The 18,815-nt window shown below is 38.7% G+C and overlaps 1 protein-coding gene across 2 annotated transcripts in view; it reads right to left on the reverse strand.

Moving 5' to 3' along the window:
- Positions 1–8,879: 8,879 nt before the first annotated feature.
- TOLLIP (toll interacting protein) overlaps positions 8,880–18,815 on the reverse strand; it is a 45,388-nt gene continuing 35,452 nt past the window's right edge. The window contains exons 6-7 of one of the 2 annotated variants that reach the window (XM_063117110.1): positions 16,891–16,911; positions 8,880–12,484 (exon numbers count right to left, since the gene is read on the reverse strand). In XM_063117110.1, coding sequence (XP_062973180.1) covers positions 12,270–12,484; positions 16,891–16,911 — 236 coding nt within the window. In that variant the 3' untranslated portion in view covers positions 8,880–12,269. The remainder of the gene's footprint in view (positions 12,485–16,890; positions 16,912–18,815) is intronic. The other variant, XM_063117111.1, reaches the window with a different exon arrangement.

Here is an 18,815-nt window from a genome sequence, read left to right on the forward strand (position 1 = left end):
CTAGCTATTTACAAAACAAGTGTGTTTAGAAAACCCTCTGGAGGATCTGTAAAAAAGACAATAACGTGATAAAATGATGCATAACATTTTAATGTGGAAAACAGAACTGTTATTCTTGCATTTTTCAGTGCTTTGCTGTTTATTTTTGCCTACTATCCTTTAAATGACTGAGCATCATTTTCTGCAGGCACAATCTTCTGTATAGTGTCAACAGGCGTCTGACTGTGGAAAAGATAAATCTGTTTCCCCATTTACTTCTGTTTCTTAAGATTAATAAAAAAAATTAAGCAAGTTCCAACTTTGGCAGCTGTTGTTTTTATTCACACATTTTTACTGCTCTGATACCCAGAAAAGATTATGTGCGCTTCAAATGGATGTTTCTTCTTCCTTACTGCAAGGTGCAATATAGTGCTTAAGCTACCTTACTTTCAAGCAGCACGTGAAAATTATTTATTATGGGTTTAATCAAGCAGCACGTGAAAATTATTTATTATGGGTTTAATCCAGACTTAGGCATGCTGAAATAAATGGGACTTGTTAGATATTTTTATACCACTCTTCAATCATATTCCTTGGTCAAGAAAGAATGAACAATTAAAATGTAAATACAAATAAGACACAATAAATTAAAAGGCTGAAATATCACAAAAGCAGCATAAAACAAGAATAAAGCAAGAATAAAGTGGTATCTTAAAAAGCTTGGGGAAATTAATATGTTTTTGCCCTGTGCGGAAAAGACAATTAGGTGGGTGCCAGATGAGCTTTTCTGAGGAGAGTGTTTTATAATTGGGGCACCACCACTGAGAAATAGCCACCCACCTTATGTTAGATGGCGGTGTGACGACCACCCTTCCCTGGGTTTACTCTGGACCACTCTTATTCTTTCTGGAACCCAAAGGACCCAGCTCAGGTGCCTTTGTCAGGGGTTTGGGATGCTAAAGCTGTCCCTGTGGCGCACCTACTTCTGTTTAGGGCCCACAGCTATACAGATCCGCATCTTCGCCCCATACTTCTCCCTTCCGCTGCCACCATAGATCAACCTGTACCTTTCCCCAGGTAACCCAATGACCACACCAGATGTGAATGAATGTAATTTATTAACAAGAAGTTAATGCAAGTTTAAAAGCTTAATGGTTTCTCTCAGTTCACAAGCATATGGTTTCAAAGTACAATGCGTAAGTTTGAGATGGTAATTTGGTAATTTCACTTCAACGTTTCAAATGTAACTTTTTAAGTTCTACCTACTCTACCCCTTCCAATAATAATAATAATAATAATAATAATAATAATAATAATAATAATAATAATTCTTACCTGCCTCTCCCTTTGGATTGAGGCGGGGAACATTAGTACAGGAATCAACACATCTTAAAAAATCTTGATTTTACATTGATCTGGGTAGGCCTGCCGGAAAAGGCTAGTCTTCAAAACTACACTATACTCCTTCCCACACTCTAATCCACTAAAACAACATGCAGACCCTTCCTATCTCTATCCCCAAACTATCTCTCATATATTCCCTCTCATATACTCATATTATACTTTCTCTCCTGACAGCAGAATATATATTCTCCACAGTACCCTGACTCCTCCCATTCTCTCACAGCCAATCCAGACGCTCCACTCAAACATCCAATCAGCACTCTCCTTCCATCCAGCACTCACTCCCCCTCTATGGCTTCATACTTACCATTCTGCTACACACACATAGTGAGTACCTTCTTTAAACATTCTTATTAACTAATAAACCTTTATATTAAATTTAACATCATAGCCATATGCAGTAAAACATCACAGGTGTCATGTCTAATCATACTGCCCCTGTTTTGGGAGATGGGGTTTCAGGTAATCAATCAGAATCAGAACTAGAAGACGCAGTGCCAGACAACAGCCAGACCATACCAGTGGGGGAGGAAGCTCTCATGGGAGATTCCTCAGCTGGAAATCAGCCCACTCCAGAGCTTATCTCCTCAAGGCCAAATCCTACACCCTCAGAGGGAAACGAGGGAGCTTCCGGGGGTGAGCATTCTGAAACGCTAACTGATGCTAGAATCCACCAGAAGCTCAAAACGCACAGCGCGTAAAGTGGCTGTGAGAAAGTCAGAGAGATTGCACCAGAACCTACCACCGCACTAGGCCCTTTGAAGTACCTTTGAAGTACGGGCATTTGAGAAGTAACCTCTCTCTCTCTCTCTCTTGAAGGGACAATTGTCTTGCTTAGTTTGCATATTAATTGCTTAGGGCTTCATTCTCTATTCAGTTTAAAGAGACGTTTATTGCTTAAACGTCAAATAATTTGTAGATTATTTAGCAAGCCTCATCATTTGCCTCCCATTGAAAGTACGAGGGCTTGGAAGGGACACGACAACAGGTGGGGTCACTTGTGGGGACTCTCCACTGCAGATCTTGCAGTAGGGGTTGTGGGGTGGGTATGAAGTCACCCCCCACCATGCCACATGCCAGGTTGGTACGGCACTGCAACCTGTACTGCATTGCAGTTGTGCAACTCACATGCATCGGGATATGAAAAGAACCAGCGACAAGTTCTTTCGCCCTGAAACCATGTGAACCTGACCACTAAGTATAACCTGGGCCAGATCTACACCAAGCAGGATAAAACACTTTGAAAACATTTTGAAAACTGTACATAGAGCGTGTCCTGGACCCCAACAGTTGTCAAAACTGTTATAAACCATTTTAAAGCAGTAGTGTAGATCCTGCCCTAGATTCCTAAACTCAATTGATTTCCCTTGGCTTTTCTGTGACATTCCTTCTTCCTGTCAGACAACTGCACTAGGTAAAAATAGCACACGATATGGCTGTAAAGATCAAAAGTCCATTTGTGTAACTTTCTGCATTTCATACCCCACCAAACAACCCTCTTCTCTTCCCTAATGCAATCAGGTTCCTGAAAGACCATCCAACAGCTGCTTGGCAGGATAGGGAGCCAATGTTGTTGGGAAAGAAGCCATGTGAGGGCAGACGTTCACATGTGCCCTCCTCCCCAGCCTAATCACGTTCCCGATAGCCTACCAAACAGGAGGATACTCCCAACATAACGTTTTAACTTGGGAGAGTGTCATTACCTTTGAATACTGAAAGTACGGAAATCACACTGAATTTTTAGAATTAATTCCAAGTTCCATCCAACGTCCGCCTAGCAGTGACTATAAGAAAACAGGGACAGTGAAAACAATAATACATTTATTAGAACCCAGAAATCACAAAGCCTTGTGCACTGCCCCTTTCTTTGGCAGAGGATACAAAATGGGCATTCTTCTTGGAAACATCAAAGCCACAAATGATGCTGTGTTCTGACATCCAGTATTGCTGCAAGTTGGAGGGTGTTTTTTATGGAGCTACAGCCACAATGCATCCCTTGTGGCCCTGCTGTTTGCTCACAACCAACAGCGTTGTTAATCAACATTAATTAAGCTCTTCTGATTTTCTCAGCTGGCATGGCTGTCTGGTGACAGTAGCAAACCTTCAATCTGAAAAACATGATGCTGACATTCAGTCTTGGACTAAGCAAGTCGTTTATATTGCTCCTTCAATATAAAGAGAGAGGATGTGTGCATTTTTACTTAGGTCATAGAGAAATATGTGGAGTTGCTCCTGGCTGTAAAAGGGCATCTACACTATATTATATGAGGCTATGCCTGAACTCTACAGCAAGGGATATTGCTCTCTCTCTTTTGCCACTATGGTGAGCAATACTGCTGAAATCCTGAATCATATTATTCTTCCCTTTTCTTCCAAAAAGAATATAACTGCTACTATTTTGAGCTGATTCTCTGCATTTTCATGTTATTTTCAGCAAAGAAGTATAAAACCCATCAAAGGTATTTAATGAAGAAATCAAACTTCTCCCCACAGGCTTTGTTTTAAAATACAAGGTTTATTATTTTTATAAAAGTCATTTAGACACCAAGGATGCTAAAATATGCAACATATCTGTATGATCAGCTTTTGTATGGAGGATTGGGAGATGGCCAATGTAACAACAATTTTTAAAAAGGGATCAGGGTTCAGAAATTACAGGCTGGTTAGTTTAAAATCTGTTCTGGGTAAATTGGTTGAAAACATTATTAAAGATAAAATTAGTAAGCATATAGAAGGCCAAGCTCTGCTGGAAAAGAATCAACATGGCTTCCATGTAGTACTGTCTGACTATCTTTTCAGAGTTCTTTGAGAGTGTCAAAAAACATGTAGACAGATGATCTGGTAGTCATTGTTTACTTGAACTTACAGAAGGCTTTTGAGGAAGTCCCTCATCAATGACTCCTGAGCAAACTTAGCAGTCATGGTATAAGAAAAGAGGTCCTCTTATGGATCAAATAACTGGTTAAAGAACAGAGAATAGGAATAAATGTTAAATTCTCTCAATGGAGGGAAGATCCTACAAGAATCTGTATTGGAACAAATGCTTTTCAACTTGTTCATAAATTATATGGAATTAGGAGTGAGCAGTGAAGTGGCTAATTTTGCTAATAACACCAAAATATTTAGGGTGGTTAAAATAAAAGGGAATTGTGAGGTTCTCCAAACTGGGAGAACAGGCTTCTAAATGGCAAATGTGGTTCAATAAAAGCAAGTGTAAAGTGATGCACATTGGGACAAAAAATCCCAACTTCAATATAACATGGGATCTGAGCTAGTGGAGACCAACCAAGAAAAAGATCTTGGGATTGTAGTGGCCAGCTCGATTAAAATGTCAACCCAGCATGCAGCTGCTGTAAAAACAAAGAAGAAGGGGGGAGGCAAACTCCATGTTAGAAATAATTAGAAAAGGAATTGAGAATAAAATTGCCAATATTATATTGACTTTATACAAATTATTATTATATTTATTTATTTATTTATTTATTTATTTATTTATATAGCACCATCAATGTACAAATCTATGTTGAGACCACTCTTAGAATACTGTGTACAGTTCTGGTCACCATGCCTAAAAAAGATGGAAAATTTGTAGATGGAAAAAGTACAGAAAATGAGCATCTTCACTATGAGGGAAGGTTATAACAGCTGGGATTGTTCGGCTTGGAAAAAAGAGGTAAAAGGAGACATGATAGAGGTATACAAAATTATGCATGCTGTGGAGAATGTGAATAGGGAGACATTTTTCTTCCTCTCTCATAATACTAGAACCCAGAGTCATTTCATGAAGCTGAGATTCAGGACAGATAAAAGGAAGTACTTCTTCACACACTGCATAGCCAAAACTATGGAATTCACTACCACAAGATGTAGTGATGGCCACCAATATGAATGGCTTTAGTGGTTGGATAAATTCCTGCGGGAAAAGGTTATCAGTGGCTACTAGTCCTGATGACTATGTGCTGCCTCCAGTATCAGAGGCAGTAAGCCTATGTACATCAGTTGCTGGGGATCATGGGCAGGAGGGTTCTGTTGCATTCATGTCCTGCTTGTGGGTTCCTGATTGGAACAGAATCTGGTCCAGCTGGGAACAGAATGCTGGACTAGATTGACCTTTGGTATGATCCAGCATAGCTTTTAAAACCTGACCATTTCAGCCTGAACACACCCTAAATGAACTTCTGTACTCATGGTTAATAGGACAAAAAAATACCAAGATTACCAATTATGCTTCAGGGCATGAGCAGATTTCATACTTCAGCTGCCAAACATTCACTCACACAGATGCTCTGAGGACTTTTCCTGCCAATTTAAATCTATTAGAACTTTGACAGACGCAGGGCAGAAGGCAACCCAAGCCATTACTGTCTTCCAGTAAAGGAATCCTTTTCATTTTAGTTTGATAACATTTAAAAGTGAACAGAAGAATTTGAGGTAACACAGAGGTAACGAATGCAGTGTCACTTTTGGAATGTAGTTGACCGAAGAAGCCATTTTTGTCTTTAGGACAGCAAGTTAAGGGTACTATCACCTCTTGCTAAGGTTAGAAATAGTAAGCATTTACACATTTAAAAGAAATTTGCTGGCCACATAGAACTTTGCCTTTTATTGTAAAGATTAAAGTTCCTTACCCAACAACATTTCTGAGCTGGGAGCAAAATGGAATCAAGACGCGAAGGACAGAACACGTGATATCTTCTGTGAGGGCAGATGTTACTGTATATCCCTGTGAGAACAAATACTTGGTTCTGAAGTACATAGTTTTTGTGTCTCATATTTAAATGTTTTCCCCCTGCTCCCTCCACTCCGTGCGTTCATGAGTCTCCCCTCTCATCTGCTCTCCCTCTTCCCCCTCCCCCCTCTCTCCCCACTTCATTGCCACTGCCTTACATTCTGTAAGTAGAGGAGCTCACTGAAGAACTGCGCTGGCTGGAAAAGTGGCCAGCATGGCTCTTCAGAGAACTGGGCAGGCCCAAATGCCAGGCTCGGAAGGGCAATTCCTTAGAGCCAGGCATTGTGGGAGGAGGGGTGTCCCTGGAGATTGCCTGTACTGTGTTCAATCTACAGGGACACCCTGCCTCCCCAGTGTCTGACTCTAAGGAAGGACCCCTCAGAGCCAGGCATTTGGGCATAGCCACCTCTTTTCCAGCCAATGTGGTTCTTCAGAGAGCTGGGCTGCCTGCTGGCTTGCTCTGAGAGGATTCACAGAGGGGGCAGTGGCAATGGGACAGGAAGGTAGGGGGTGGAAGACACAGGTGGGGTGGCAGTGGCAGCAAAGGGAGGGAGTGCGGCAGCAGTAGGTTCTGCAAGGGGGGAAGAGGGCAAAATTTGCTGCTGCTCCTCCCCTTCTGCCACCTGAGGCAGGAGATTCATCTTATCCCATGAGAGGCTGGCCCTGACAGTCATGATGGCTAACAAATGTTGTTTCTTGAAAATTGGTCCAGAACAGATTCAAAATCCATCTGTCATCAAAATGATATCTCGTCACTAATGGCCATGCTAGCTGGGAACTGTAGGAATTAGTCTAACACATCAGGGGGGAATTACGCTGGGGAAGGCTGGACTAGCTTCTATCTCAGCTTTCCCCAATCTAGTACACCGCAGATATTATGTATGTACTACAATCCCAGATTTCTGAGCAATGGTTATGTTGGCTAGGGCTGATGGGAATTGAAATCCTGTTCTATAAGATAATACCCCAGAGCGGGGAGAAAGCAGGCATATGAATTACTCTTGCGGACAATGCTGCCCATTGGAATACAGAAATACAACTTATGGCTTCTATAAAAATTACCTCCTTTGCCACTGTGCTCGTGTCCCATGTTAAAATCAAAACTGTAATTATATACAACAGATGGCAAACTCTTTTTGCTAAAGGAAGGCAACAAAGCCATTTATGGACCATCTGCATTCCATTGCTATCAATCAATCCTGACATGATACTGTGTCATCCACTGGAACCACTTCAGGCTCAATTGGAGCAAAACAAACTGCTTAAGGATCAGAGCACAGAGTGAGAAATAATTTTCTGCCTATGCACTGAGTTTCTAATCACAAGGAAACTTTCGAGGGCTCTTAGCACTGTAATGTGGAATGGGTGGTTTCAGGGATATTTCACCACAGTGAAGCTTTGCATCTATTTCACTTAATTCAGCTAGTCTTGTTGAATTACCAAATGTAATAATGATGCCACCAAAGACATGCCTTTACCAAGAAGTGCACACGGACAACTTCAGGAATTTACATGAGTGGAATCTTATTGATGAATGTCTTACTTCTCAAAGCTCCAAAGTGAAGCTTGTCAAAGCAGAAATGATTGAGGCTGTCCCATGTAAGTGGATAGCTCACACTAGTTTCACTATGTGATTGCATACTTAAGTATGTGATCCTGTGATATTTTTTTTGAAGTCCCTTACTAGTGTGAACTGTCCCAAAGACTGGAGACACGAGAGACAATTTAATTTACCCATCCAATTTGCTGCATTGTTTTTCTATACTTTTAGTAAAAAAAAGTTCACAAGCTACTGAAAAGAGGCAAGTGTTTTCATTAATAGTTTTAAAACGCAATCCTGATTTAATTTTAGATCCTACCAACAATTGTCATTAACAATGAAAATGGTAAACACGGGTTGTTATTGAAAAGATAAACTAATGTTGTAGCAACATCTCAAAAGTCACTGCTTTCTGGAGAGTAAATTCATTTTGCAGCCTGATTCTAATCAAGCTGACACAGAACACCTTATTTCAATGGACCTTACTTTCCAATTTGCAGTCTTAATCACCCCATTACCAAATCTTCCACAATCAAAAATGTGAAAAAGTGAAAAATCCTTCCCAGGCTTCATGTTAAGATGGAAAGCTACTTAGAGTACATGGTGTGATAATTTTGCAGAACTCCGCAGATAAATGGGAAAAAAACAAAAATAGTGTGGTCTGTCACTCCAGCTCATTAATAGCAAAACATTTTGGTGAGTGAATTTTAAAGCAGTGGGATTATATATTTTTTTAACTTCCACAAGGCTGGCTGCAGAAGCTGTATAAAATTGTCTAATTATTACCGAGTAGCAATGATTGTGTAATTTTAATACCACTTTGTTGAGTACAGGTTTCTCTACAGCGTTCAATTATTTGCTCTCAAAACAACTTTTTACCACAGATCACTATTATTCCTGCAGTATTACTTAACCACACTGTGACTTAATTGTATTTGTGACTGAGAGCAGGTTCAAAGATTTCCCTGGTTCAAGTGCAACAGTATAGCTACTGGATCATGCTGGTTCAATTTGAGTCATTCGATCCTTCAAACTATCATTGCATTATGGATATTCCATCAATATAATCAAATGGAAAATAATCATGGAAGTATTTGTAGCTTGGGACATTCTGAATTTGAGTACAAAATATGCTATGCTAAAATTGTCTACTTTTCATTGAATACAACCCCCAACCTCTGAAGCTTTCATGTGGAGAAGCATAATGCCTCCAGGAAAAGACGACACTTTTACATGGTTTGGTATACATTTATTAAATTAGATAGAATGGGAAAAAAGACTTTATAATGCTAGAGACAAATGTCTGGACCTCAATACAGTAAAAAAACAATGTCTTCAGAATTATTACAGCAAAACATCCTCTATACAGTATTACAGGTCAGCCAATACAAGCAATAATATCTGTGATGGGAAACACTTAGAACCATCAGCACACACTCAAACAGCTGTAGAGAAGAAGGTGGCAAGCATCTAGCTAGATAAAAATATTCCTGGATTTAACCACTCACAGACCCTTGGCAGGTTTGAACTTCAGCAGAGTTCCACAGCAGCTTCTGGGCTGTGGAGGAAAGCTGTAAGAGATGCACAAAGCTGAACACGGTGTTCTGTAAAATGGAGCATATGAGAAACAGTATTAAGACTTGTGCGCTGCACAGCATTTAGTTTAAGTGACCGGTGACTAGCTCAGTTCAGTTCTGCACATGACTAACTTCTACCCTGATTTTATTCACACTTATTTGGAGGCTGATTTTATTGCAATCCGCAGGGATTACTTCCAAATACATGTTTGTAGGATTAGGGTACATCCAAGGAGCTATCAAGAAAAGATATGCTTGCAGAACTGTAAAAATGCTTGCAATTGCCCTTTTTATTTTAATGACAAATACACTGTAAGTAATACACTGTAAGTGAAAGCTGGATATTAATTTAATAAAGGATTGTGTATTGTCATTTTTCTGCATTATGACAGAGGAAAATGTTAATAGCGAATTTTACCATATTTACTGTTGATGATCTACAAAGGTTCTCTCCTCTCTACTGTACATAAAAAGCAGCTTAATAACCACTACTAGAACCTCTCAAGCTATACACAGGCCTCAGTTCCTGGGAACTTCCAGAAACTGAATTTAGTCTTAACATTCCCATTTTCCATCCCAACCTTGATTGTGAAAGTGCATTCTCAACTGTTTTCAATGGATTGGATCCAGCCAAAACCTCCAGTGGACAGAAGTGCTCCTTCTGTCAAGTCAAAGACTTTTGATCCAGATGAACAGGAAAGGAAGTGATTGCTTTCCTGCTCTGGAAATTTTCCCTGTCCTCTGCAGTCGCCCATGTTCCCCAAAACACTGCTCTGCAAGTTTGTGGGACCCTCCAGAATAATGGGGGAGGTTGTGCTAGGGATGGCAAAGGGAGGGAGAAATGAGCAAAAAATGCCTTCTCCCTTTTCTGCCAGTGAAAACATTCTGAGTTGAACTCTGTTCATGGATGCTCTCACAAGCACAATAAAACTCTGGATTCAATCTAATGTGTTTACAATTCAGCTCCAAAAGCATCTAGCATACTATTTTATGCCATCCCTAAAGTATAGGCAACCTTTTCAAACCATCCCCACTGACTTTTTCAGAGTAAGTTCCAAAATCTAGAAGTGCATGTACACTTTCTGTAAATTATGCAGCCCACACTGCAGATTTTTTGAAAGAACAAATTATTTTTCCAGACTTTTGAGTAATTTCTGAGTAATATTACTGTTAAAGATATTAGCTCACAAATGACACAGAAATTAACTGTGCTCTGATGCTACTGAGAAATGTCTGACATTAACAGTAAACTAAGTCCTGTAGAGTATGGAAAAAGGAATGAAGCTAATTTTCTGATAGAGACTTCTTCTAAAGAATGTTGCAAAAAATTTAAACACATTGCAGTATACTGTATCCATCAATTTAAAAACAACAGAAGGAGGAGGGAGCAGAGGATGGAATTGGTGCTCACAAATACAGTCTGCTAAAAAAAAATAAGAAGAAGGAAGCAAGACAGTCAATTTAACCAACATTCAATAGAACGAAAACACACATTTTTGGTACAGTATTTAAAATTTCCCCACCTTTACTTTAGTAATTAAAAAAATAAATATTTTAACTATACCTGGCTGTGCCAGGAGAATTCATGGTGATATGATGAATTTTAGTGAATATTTTCTAATGGTTGAGGGAGAGGAGCAAAAAGGAAAAAAATATATAAAGAACAGGGAACATGATATCTTTTCTTTCAAAGCAAAAAAAATGAAGAAAAAGACAGCCAAATTAAAAGTCTGTATTGTATTCAAACACATGAGGAAGTATAAAGTATGGCTAGCAATTATAGAATGAACTTTAAAATGTTTAAAACCATCAAAAAGCCAAACTGCACATTATAAGAAAAATGTGCATATTAAAGTGCATTAATCTGCTTTTTTCAAACAAACAAGAAATAAACTAATTAAACATATACCATTTGCCATCACCTAAAGTTCAACAGGTATAACAATACACAATGAATATGTACAAATCTTCTCTTCCGATATATTGGGATTGTATTTTAAAGTTTGGTTTGTCTCATTTGTTAAATGGATTCTTTCATATGCCTCAGGGTGGATGGAATTATGCTCAACTGATACCCAATAAATCATTACAGTGTAAATTCTACTGAAAAGTTATGCCTTGAAAGTAAATTTCTTCACTAAAAGGGTAAAAATAGGTTTCTTCCATACAGGTGAATGAAGCGGTTTTCTTCTCAAAGCATTATTACTGTTATGACAAACTGATCCACAAGGAAGTCTATCAAATTGTGATGCCGAATTTCCAAGGTACGTCTGTTTAAATCTTTTTGAATGTCTCACAAATGCAAAAGTAAAAACAGTGCAAACGCAAAAGCACATTAACATGTTCCCCTGCCATATGATGCTGTTTCCTGAGAAAGTAGTAATGGCAGATTTCAGAAGTACAGCAACACATCAGAGCAGTTGCCTCTAAACAAAGGAAAACATTGCATTGGTGCCCAATTAACAGGTCGACCAAGGGGATCTCTCATTAGAATGAATGGAAAAGTTACAGGAAAGCCAGTTTGTCTACACTATGAAGCATTACAAATTGCTGCAAAGTTCAGATATCACTGAACAAGCTGTGTAATCAATTTCTGTCTCTCACTGAGTCATTTATTAAGACAGACCAAAATCATTTTTAATAAAAGCACTCTATAGAACAGAAGTCCCCCCCGTCCCCATCATCCCTCAACCTATACTTCCTCCCCCTGATCCTATAGTGCATAGTGTTGAAACTGTGTGTGTGTGTTTTCCAAAATGAGGGAAGAAAGGGGGGGAAGCAGCATAGATACCCTAACTCCACCTCTCAAACAGAAATGTAGCCATACACGGCAGAATTGATATTCATAAAAATGACTGAAGTTTCTATAGATCATATGTAAAAACAAATGTGCAAATGTCCCAAAAATCACCACCAACGAAAAGGGAACACAATCTCTCACATAGGATGCTTTTTCAGGAAGTTCTTCGTCTAGCTAAATCCCTGGCTTGGCAAATCAAAAGTAATGGTAACAATGAAGATGGGGAATGTGCAGAAGGATCTATGATTCCTCTGCGATTTGAAGCAGGGAATTGATAGCAGCATCCTTGTTTCCTCTCTGGGCTTCTAGTACGGAACGGATTACTTCTCTGTCCATGTTGGGGAACATGTCCTGGATCGATTTTAGATCCTCTTCATTACACACATGCTGAGGGTTGACTGCAGGAGGTGGAATTGCCACAGGTACCATGCCTGGATTGCAAACGGCAGGCATTCCTAGAAAAAGAGACAGACAGTTGAGGAAGACTTGCAAGTGTTTAAGCCTAACATACCAAAATCAAACATTAGTTCAAAGTGTGTCATGGATAAAATCTTCCTTTTAACATTTGCTGTGTTCTAGGTGTAAAAGCACAGCTAACCAAGAACAAAGGAAGCTAATCAAATACCACAAGAACTGTAGATGGTATTTCAGAAAATTGGGATTGTATCCAACTGTGTTCTTCACACCAGCAGAATTGACACTGTTGGTGGATAGAATGGATTCCCTATCCTCTGCAACCCCAAATCTACTCCAGATGATTTGGGGACCCTACAGAGCAATTTGGGGTACATAAGAGAGAAGTGAAGGGGACATCTTTTGCATGAGCATAAGTTTACTCACTTCACAATGGATGGAACCCTTAGTTATTTACATGGCTGGAAAACCCAAAGCATTCAAAAATTGGTTATAGTGCCAATAACTATAACATTTAGCCCTGTGCAGTACTGGAGCTTACATATATAATACTGTCTCCTAAATATTTAATGTGCTATTAATATAAAATATTCTTCCAACCTTGATAATTTACTTGTAATCAATGGAAACAATCTGCCAGATTAAAGACTATATAATAGTATCAATTATCAATTGCTGCAACAGAAAGAAGCCAACCTCTGTGTGTGTAGGCAGCACAAGAGGTCATGCTACTGCCTTGTCAGGTTGTATGCTCATCCATTATTCTTCTGCCTCTTTTCATTGATCTTTAAAAAGGAACTGCGTGTATCCAGCCTCCCATGGTGATTAAACAGAATTACCTCAGGTACTTGGACCCTATAGGGATCTGGCCATGGCCAGCGTCCCACTTTGCTAAACTGAAAGGACAAGCAAGAGAATTCATTCCTGCTGCCACTTCTCTTGGGCTTCTGGTCCAAGGGAAGCAATGATGGTGCCAGATGGGAATGGAAAGAATAGAAGGTACAAAGAAAGGAGCACAGGACAAACAGCTCCCTGTTTTCAGAGGTGGATTTAAACTGCCTGTTTCTGAGTACCAGTAGGAATTCTCATCTCACCTTGGGAGATGGATTTTACAATTCTCATTACTGAAGTGTTAATAATGTCAATGGAGCTACAAGGTTCTTAATGTTTCCACTAATTATTACTGCATTAAAAAGCATTAGGGTTTCCTGGTGCCCTGATGTTCAAAACAATAAACCCAAAAAACAAAACAATATTTTTTTTACCTGAAATCAAATATGTGATTTTATGTATTTGTTTTTATTAATTTGGTGCATGCCCCTAACACTACATAGATTAGGGAGAGGAGCTGTAGTCATCATGAAAATTAGTTCAGAGAAACTTGCAGTTACAGAAAATGTCCTGGTTCAGTATTCTGATTAGAAAAATAGGTTGCAATCCAGATAGTCACAAAGCCCATACCAAACTCAGCAGATTATTCTGTGATGCCGGCCAAAGTTGGTTAAGTCTCTAGATAGTTGTGCAGAATTGCAAGATTGTGATTACAGACTTTTCCAAGAAAGCTCCCCAAGTGGACAACAGAAGCATGATCTAGCTCTTTGAGAGCAACTCTGGATGTGACACATTTACTCTTCCAAAACTGTCTAGGGATTTACAGAATGATTGTTAAAAAGCATAAAAATTCACAACTCAGTACTTATAAACATTTGTTGGGTTAATTTTAAGGAAAGTATGCTCATATTTGTTACATCTCTCATTCTGTGTGAGACTAACAGCTACAAATAATCAGAAAATCAATGTTGCCAGTTAAGGAGAAGTAATATTAAAACATATTTTTCATCATGACAGTCACTTCAGTCATTTACCAAATACACTACCTGAATTAAAACAGAGAAATGCTAGTACTGAATAATCAAATTTTAATTGTACAGAATTGATCATGGTCTGTTATTTCCTGCTTACAAAGGGTGTATTTCCAATTCTTTAAAGAAGGCTTGGTCTCAAATGTACCAGCATGGCTGCAACAAGAAGCACTGAGGCATAAGCAATAGCATTTAATGTAATGTACATGTAACAATGGCAATGTGTTTGACAGTGCACATTTGCTATTTATGAACAAGCACTGCAAAAAAGGTAGCAAATAAATTAAGACAACTTCAACAGAAAATATCATAGAATTTGAAAAAATATTCTAGTACAGTCAAGTGCCTTCATAGCTTAGTACCCTACCCTACAACTGCCCCACCCCCACAAAACACACACACTAATTCCCTAGGAAAAACAAAACTATGAATATTTTATCTGTGGAGCATTTTCTAATGCCACAGACAGGAGAAGAAAAAACTAAGTTTCATTAGTATGTCTGTATCTCACTTAAAATGCTGTTTCTTCATGTTGTTTTTCTTTAGAGATTTTCTTCTGCCAAGACTAGTTCTTATGATGGATGCTAGAGACTTTGCATAGCCAGATAAAAATGCTAACAGTTGCATTATTTCACAATGTCCTCCTCTCCTTTCCCTCCCCACATTACACTCTGCCTGCTTCCAAATCTTGAATGCTGACATTTTTAATGAATGAGCAAGCAGCATTTCCTCAAGACACTTGACTGGACATTTTATACTGCAGTTATCAGTGAGGATGTCACAATACACATTTTCAAATGGTGTCGGATAATGTGTTGCACTAAAAGTCACTTCCAACATTACAAAAGAGAAGGGAAAGATACATCTGAAATGCTGCTACTGTAACATGGCAAATGGGATTTGTGAATCTCCCCTGCTGTGAGAGCCAGATGGCTACAGAGCAGATACACTGAGTAGGGAAAAACAAGTCCCAAATTAGAGTAGCAGTGGCCCTGAGAAAAGTTTTAAAAGTAGTGGTTTTAAGAAAGAAATTAGCAGGATTTCCACTCAAGTTGATAGAAACTAATCTTTTAGTGGAACACATTACCATCTGTCTGCACTTCAGATCACAACTTATATTAATTATTCTCCAAATGGGCATTAAGTGTCTAGCAGCAGATTCACATCTATAAATCTCTCTAGATGACTTGAAAAACCCAAATTAATAAGACTTCCAAGCTGAGTATGACTGCACAGCATTTGATCAAAAGTGAAGCTGCAAGCAGACGACAACATCCAACTAATTAACAACAGGATGGTTTGTTGAGAGGTTACTAAAGAACCTACCTTATTCTGGAGAAAAAATTGCACTCCCCAAACTTACTTCTGATTATTTCTAATTATTAGAATGTTCTGTGCTTTAGCACAACCACCTTCCTCAGCATAGAAATCCAGAACCAATGCAAAATGTTTGCAAGCGGAAACAGTGTAAGCATGTGTGACACGAGCCATGTTCACAGTTTTAACTAGCTGCCAGTTTGGTATGGAAGCAACGATAGCTCAGGGGTGCTTATGCTGCTTGAATACTCTGTGGCAATACTATGCCTGCTCCTGAAAAGCCTTTTCTGCTGCACAGACATAAGGGCACCCTCAGAAGTAACACAGGGCAACTCCTGCATATAAAAAGTGCACTGAAACACAACGCCAGGTTTTGTTTGGCGTGGCTTTTCTTTTCAGATAATGTACAAAAGGGACTGGACATACAAATATCTGCAGCTACTTTGTACTAGATCATGAAATGTCTGTTTAGTTGACTACATCCTTCCCTGAGAATATGAAAAGGAACTTTCCTGCACTAAACTCCCTCTCTAAGGCTGGCCATGAGAAGGAAATATCTACTATCATTTATTTAAAGGATTATTTGCACCGTGTGTCCTCCAATAGCAGGTATCTTTTGCCTGAAAGTGGCAACGCTAACATCTTCATCCCTTCACACTCAAAAGCTAGTGTTATATACAGGTTGTGACCCCTTCCCTCACCCTAACCATAGCATGTGTAGGTCAAATTCATTTTAAAAAAACTTCAGGAGCTGGTGTTATAATTTCAACTATAAGCCATATCTTTTATTAAAAGCAATTAAAAGCAACCAATTTCATCATAAAAATTGTTCAGAGATAAATCTATCAAATGATGGAACAGTAAATGACTGTGGAAAGAAAACACCCCATACTACAAGTGAAGACACACGGGTTAATTTTGCAGTCCAGAAATCGATGATGACTACTACATACACTCATGCTAAGTCAAGAACACCAGAGTGGGTAGAGGGAAGAATCAGGGAGGCAAGTAGATGAATAAACAGAAATTCCGTTCAATTGTGATATCACTTATCCAAGGAACCTGCACATTTTCTAGTACAGCTTTATTTCCCATTCAAATCAAATAGGCTAAAACACATAATTCTGAGATGTTGTGTATTGTGACATCCACTTGCAATGTCCTGTATTGCAAAACATACTGCATACAAATAAAAAGCAGTTTGCATGACCTCATGCAGAATTCTTGTTCCAGTGGAATGGGATGCAAAAAGAATTAAGACAACTTACCCAGAGCAAAGTATTCAAGCCCTGAGAACAGATGAAAGTGTGGGAAAGAAATAAGACATGGAAAACAGATATTATTCTACTTTATTCTAGGAAATGTCCTCCATGGAAGAAAGCTGGGTAAAATTCTGATCTTAAATTCCATGATTTTGCCTGTCAGTTCAAATAGCCACAGGTACTACTACGAACATTTTGTTAAACACATCTAGCAGTCCACACTTCCCAGTGTCAAGTAATGCCTCTCTTCCCAAGTATAAATATTGTATTGCCCTAAACATTGCACTCCTCTTCATCCTCACACCATCAGTGTCCCTTCCATCCCTTTTCCTGCTACTTATAAGATACTTTCTCATATTCAGCTAATCAGATAACTTTGGTCTACGGTTGTCCTATACAATCTACCCTTGTGCACCTGCATTTCTTGATTCTATTTTCCCCTTCCTACTTTTGCCTTTCCTGTTTCAGTAATATCTTTATCAAAAATGTGATTGTCTGAAAAGGCTTTCTTAAGCATGTTCCACTGAACATGACTGGAAGCCTCCATGTGATCAGGAACTCTGTCATATTAGGGTTCCTCATTGTGCTGAGGCTTCTAAGCACATTAAGCTGAACACACTTAGAAACCCTTTTCAGACCTTTGCACTAAATGAGCAAATGTCTGTAGAGGAGCCCAGACACCTAAGGACACTGGTGGCTAGGCTTGCATGTGCAGCTCTGCCTCCTACTTCAGAAGATAAAAGCAGTTCATAGGAAACCATCTCCATTATGATTATCCAAGAACAAGACTACTTAGGTTTTTCATACCAGCTTAGAAGAAACTTCTTTAACTGTCTACAAATTCTCTAATAAAAAAGTAACAAAATACATCTCAATTTAGAGATCTCTTGCAAGATCATGGCAACATCTAGTGTCCAGCCTCTTTACTGCAGAACTTAAAAGGATGGGCTTATCCTTTAAAAACTCCTATTAACAGAAATTATACAGCTAAATTGACAAAACCTTTGAAAACCATAGATCAGAGGCACCATAGATCAGAGAGAGAGAGATGACCTTTCCTGTTCCAGAAACAAGTGGTTTCTTTCATTTCTGGGGTTGCTCTAGGAAGCACTAGCCTTCTGTTGCGTCAGTGGATACAGCCCCAAATTCCTGTGTAAGTTACAGACATTTTTCAATGCTTTTCTAAAGTTTAACTAAATATCCAAATACATTGCTAGTCCTTAATATTGTGAATGGATGAGACTCTTTCTGTCCAAATACACTTTCTTTTGTTTACTACTAGTAGATGTGATTTCTATTTCCAAGATGCATGAGCTTAATCAGAATATAGTTTAGCAGTTTGCAGCTCTTCCTCTTTCTAGCACTGGACGTATTTTAAATTTTGCTTGTACAAAGTAAAAGCATTTATACTTTTGAAGCTACAACCTTATGTGCTCTCACCTGGAATAGGTTCCATTAATGAGAGTGGATTTTATGGCTTCGTCAACATGCATAGGATTATACTTGAATTGTCTTAATTTTGTAAACCGCCCAAAGATCTTTGGCTATTGAGTGGTATTAGAAATGCATTAAATAAACAAATAAATAAATACTCTGCAAATTTCTTAAACATGCCAAATAGTACAATTTTATAAGCTAAGGTATAAATGATGTATTTTGCATTATTAAAGCAGAAAATAAATTTACATTTGATCAGGAAGTAAGACGTGTATGTGGTAGAGCTTTCCCATGACCTAAAAATTTGTGGAAATTTAAAATCTCTACTCAAGCTAACACTCCATGCAACTGATAGAGCAGCCTTTTGCCCACAAAAGCTTATGCCATAATAAATGAGACAGTCTTTAAGGTGTCACAAGGCTTTTTGTTCCTCTTACTAAGAACCAGTTAGTAATGGACCTTTTCCTCAGATATGGACTGCGTTATCATTCACT

The sequence above is a fragment of the Elgaria multicarinata genome, chromosome 2, assembly GCF_023053635.1.
Source record: "Elgaria multicarinata webbii isolate HBS135686 ecotype San Diego chromosome 2, rElgMul1.1.pri, whole genome shotgun sequence".
NCBI classification, from domain to species: domain Eukaryota; kingdom Metazoa; phylum Chordata; class Lepidosauria; order Squamata; family Anguidae; genus Elgaria; species Elgaria multicarinata.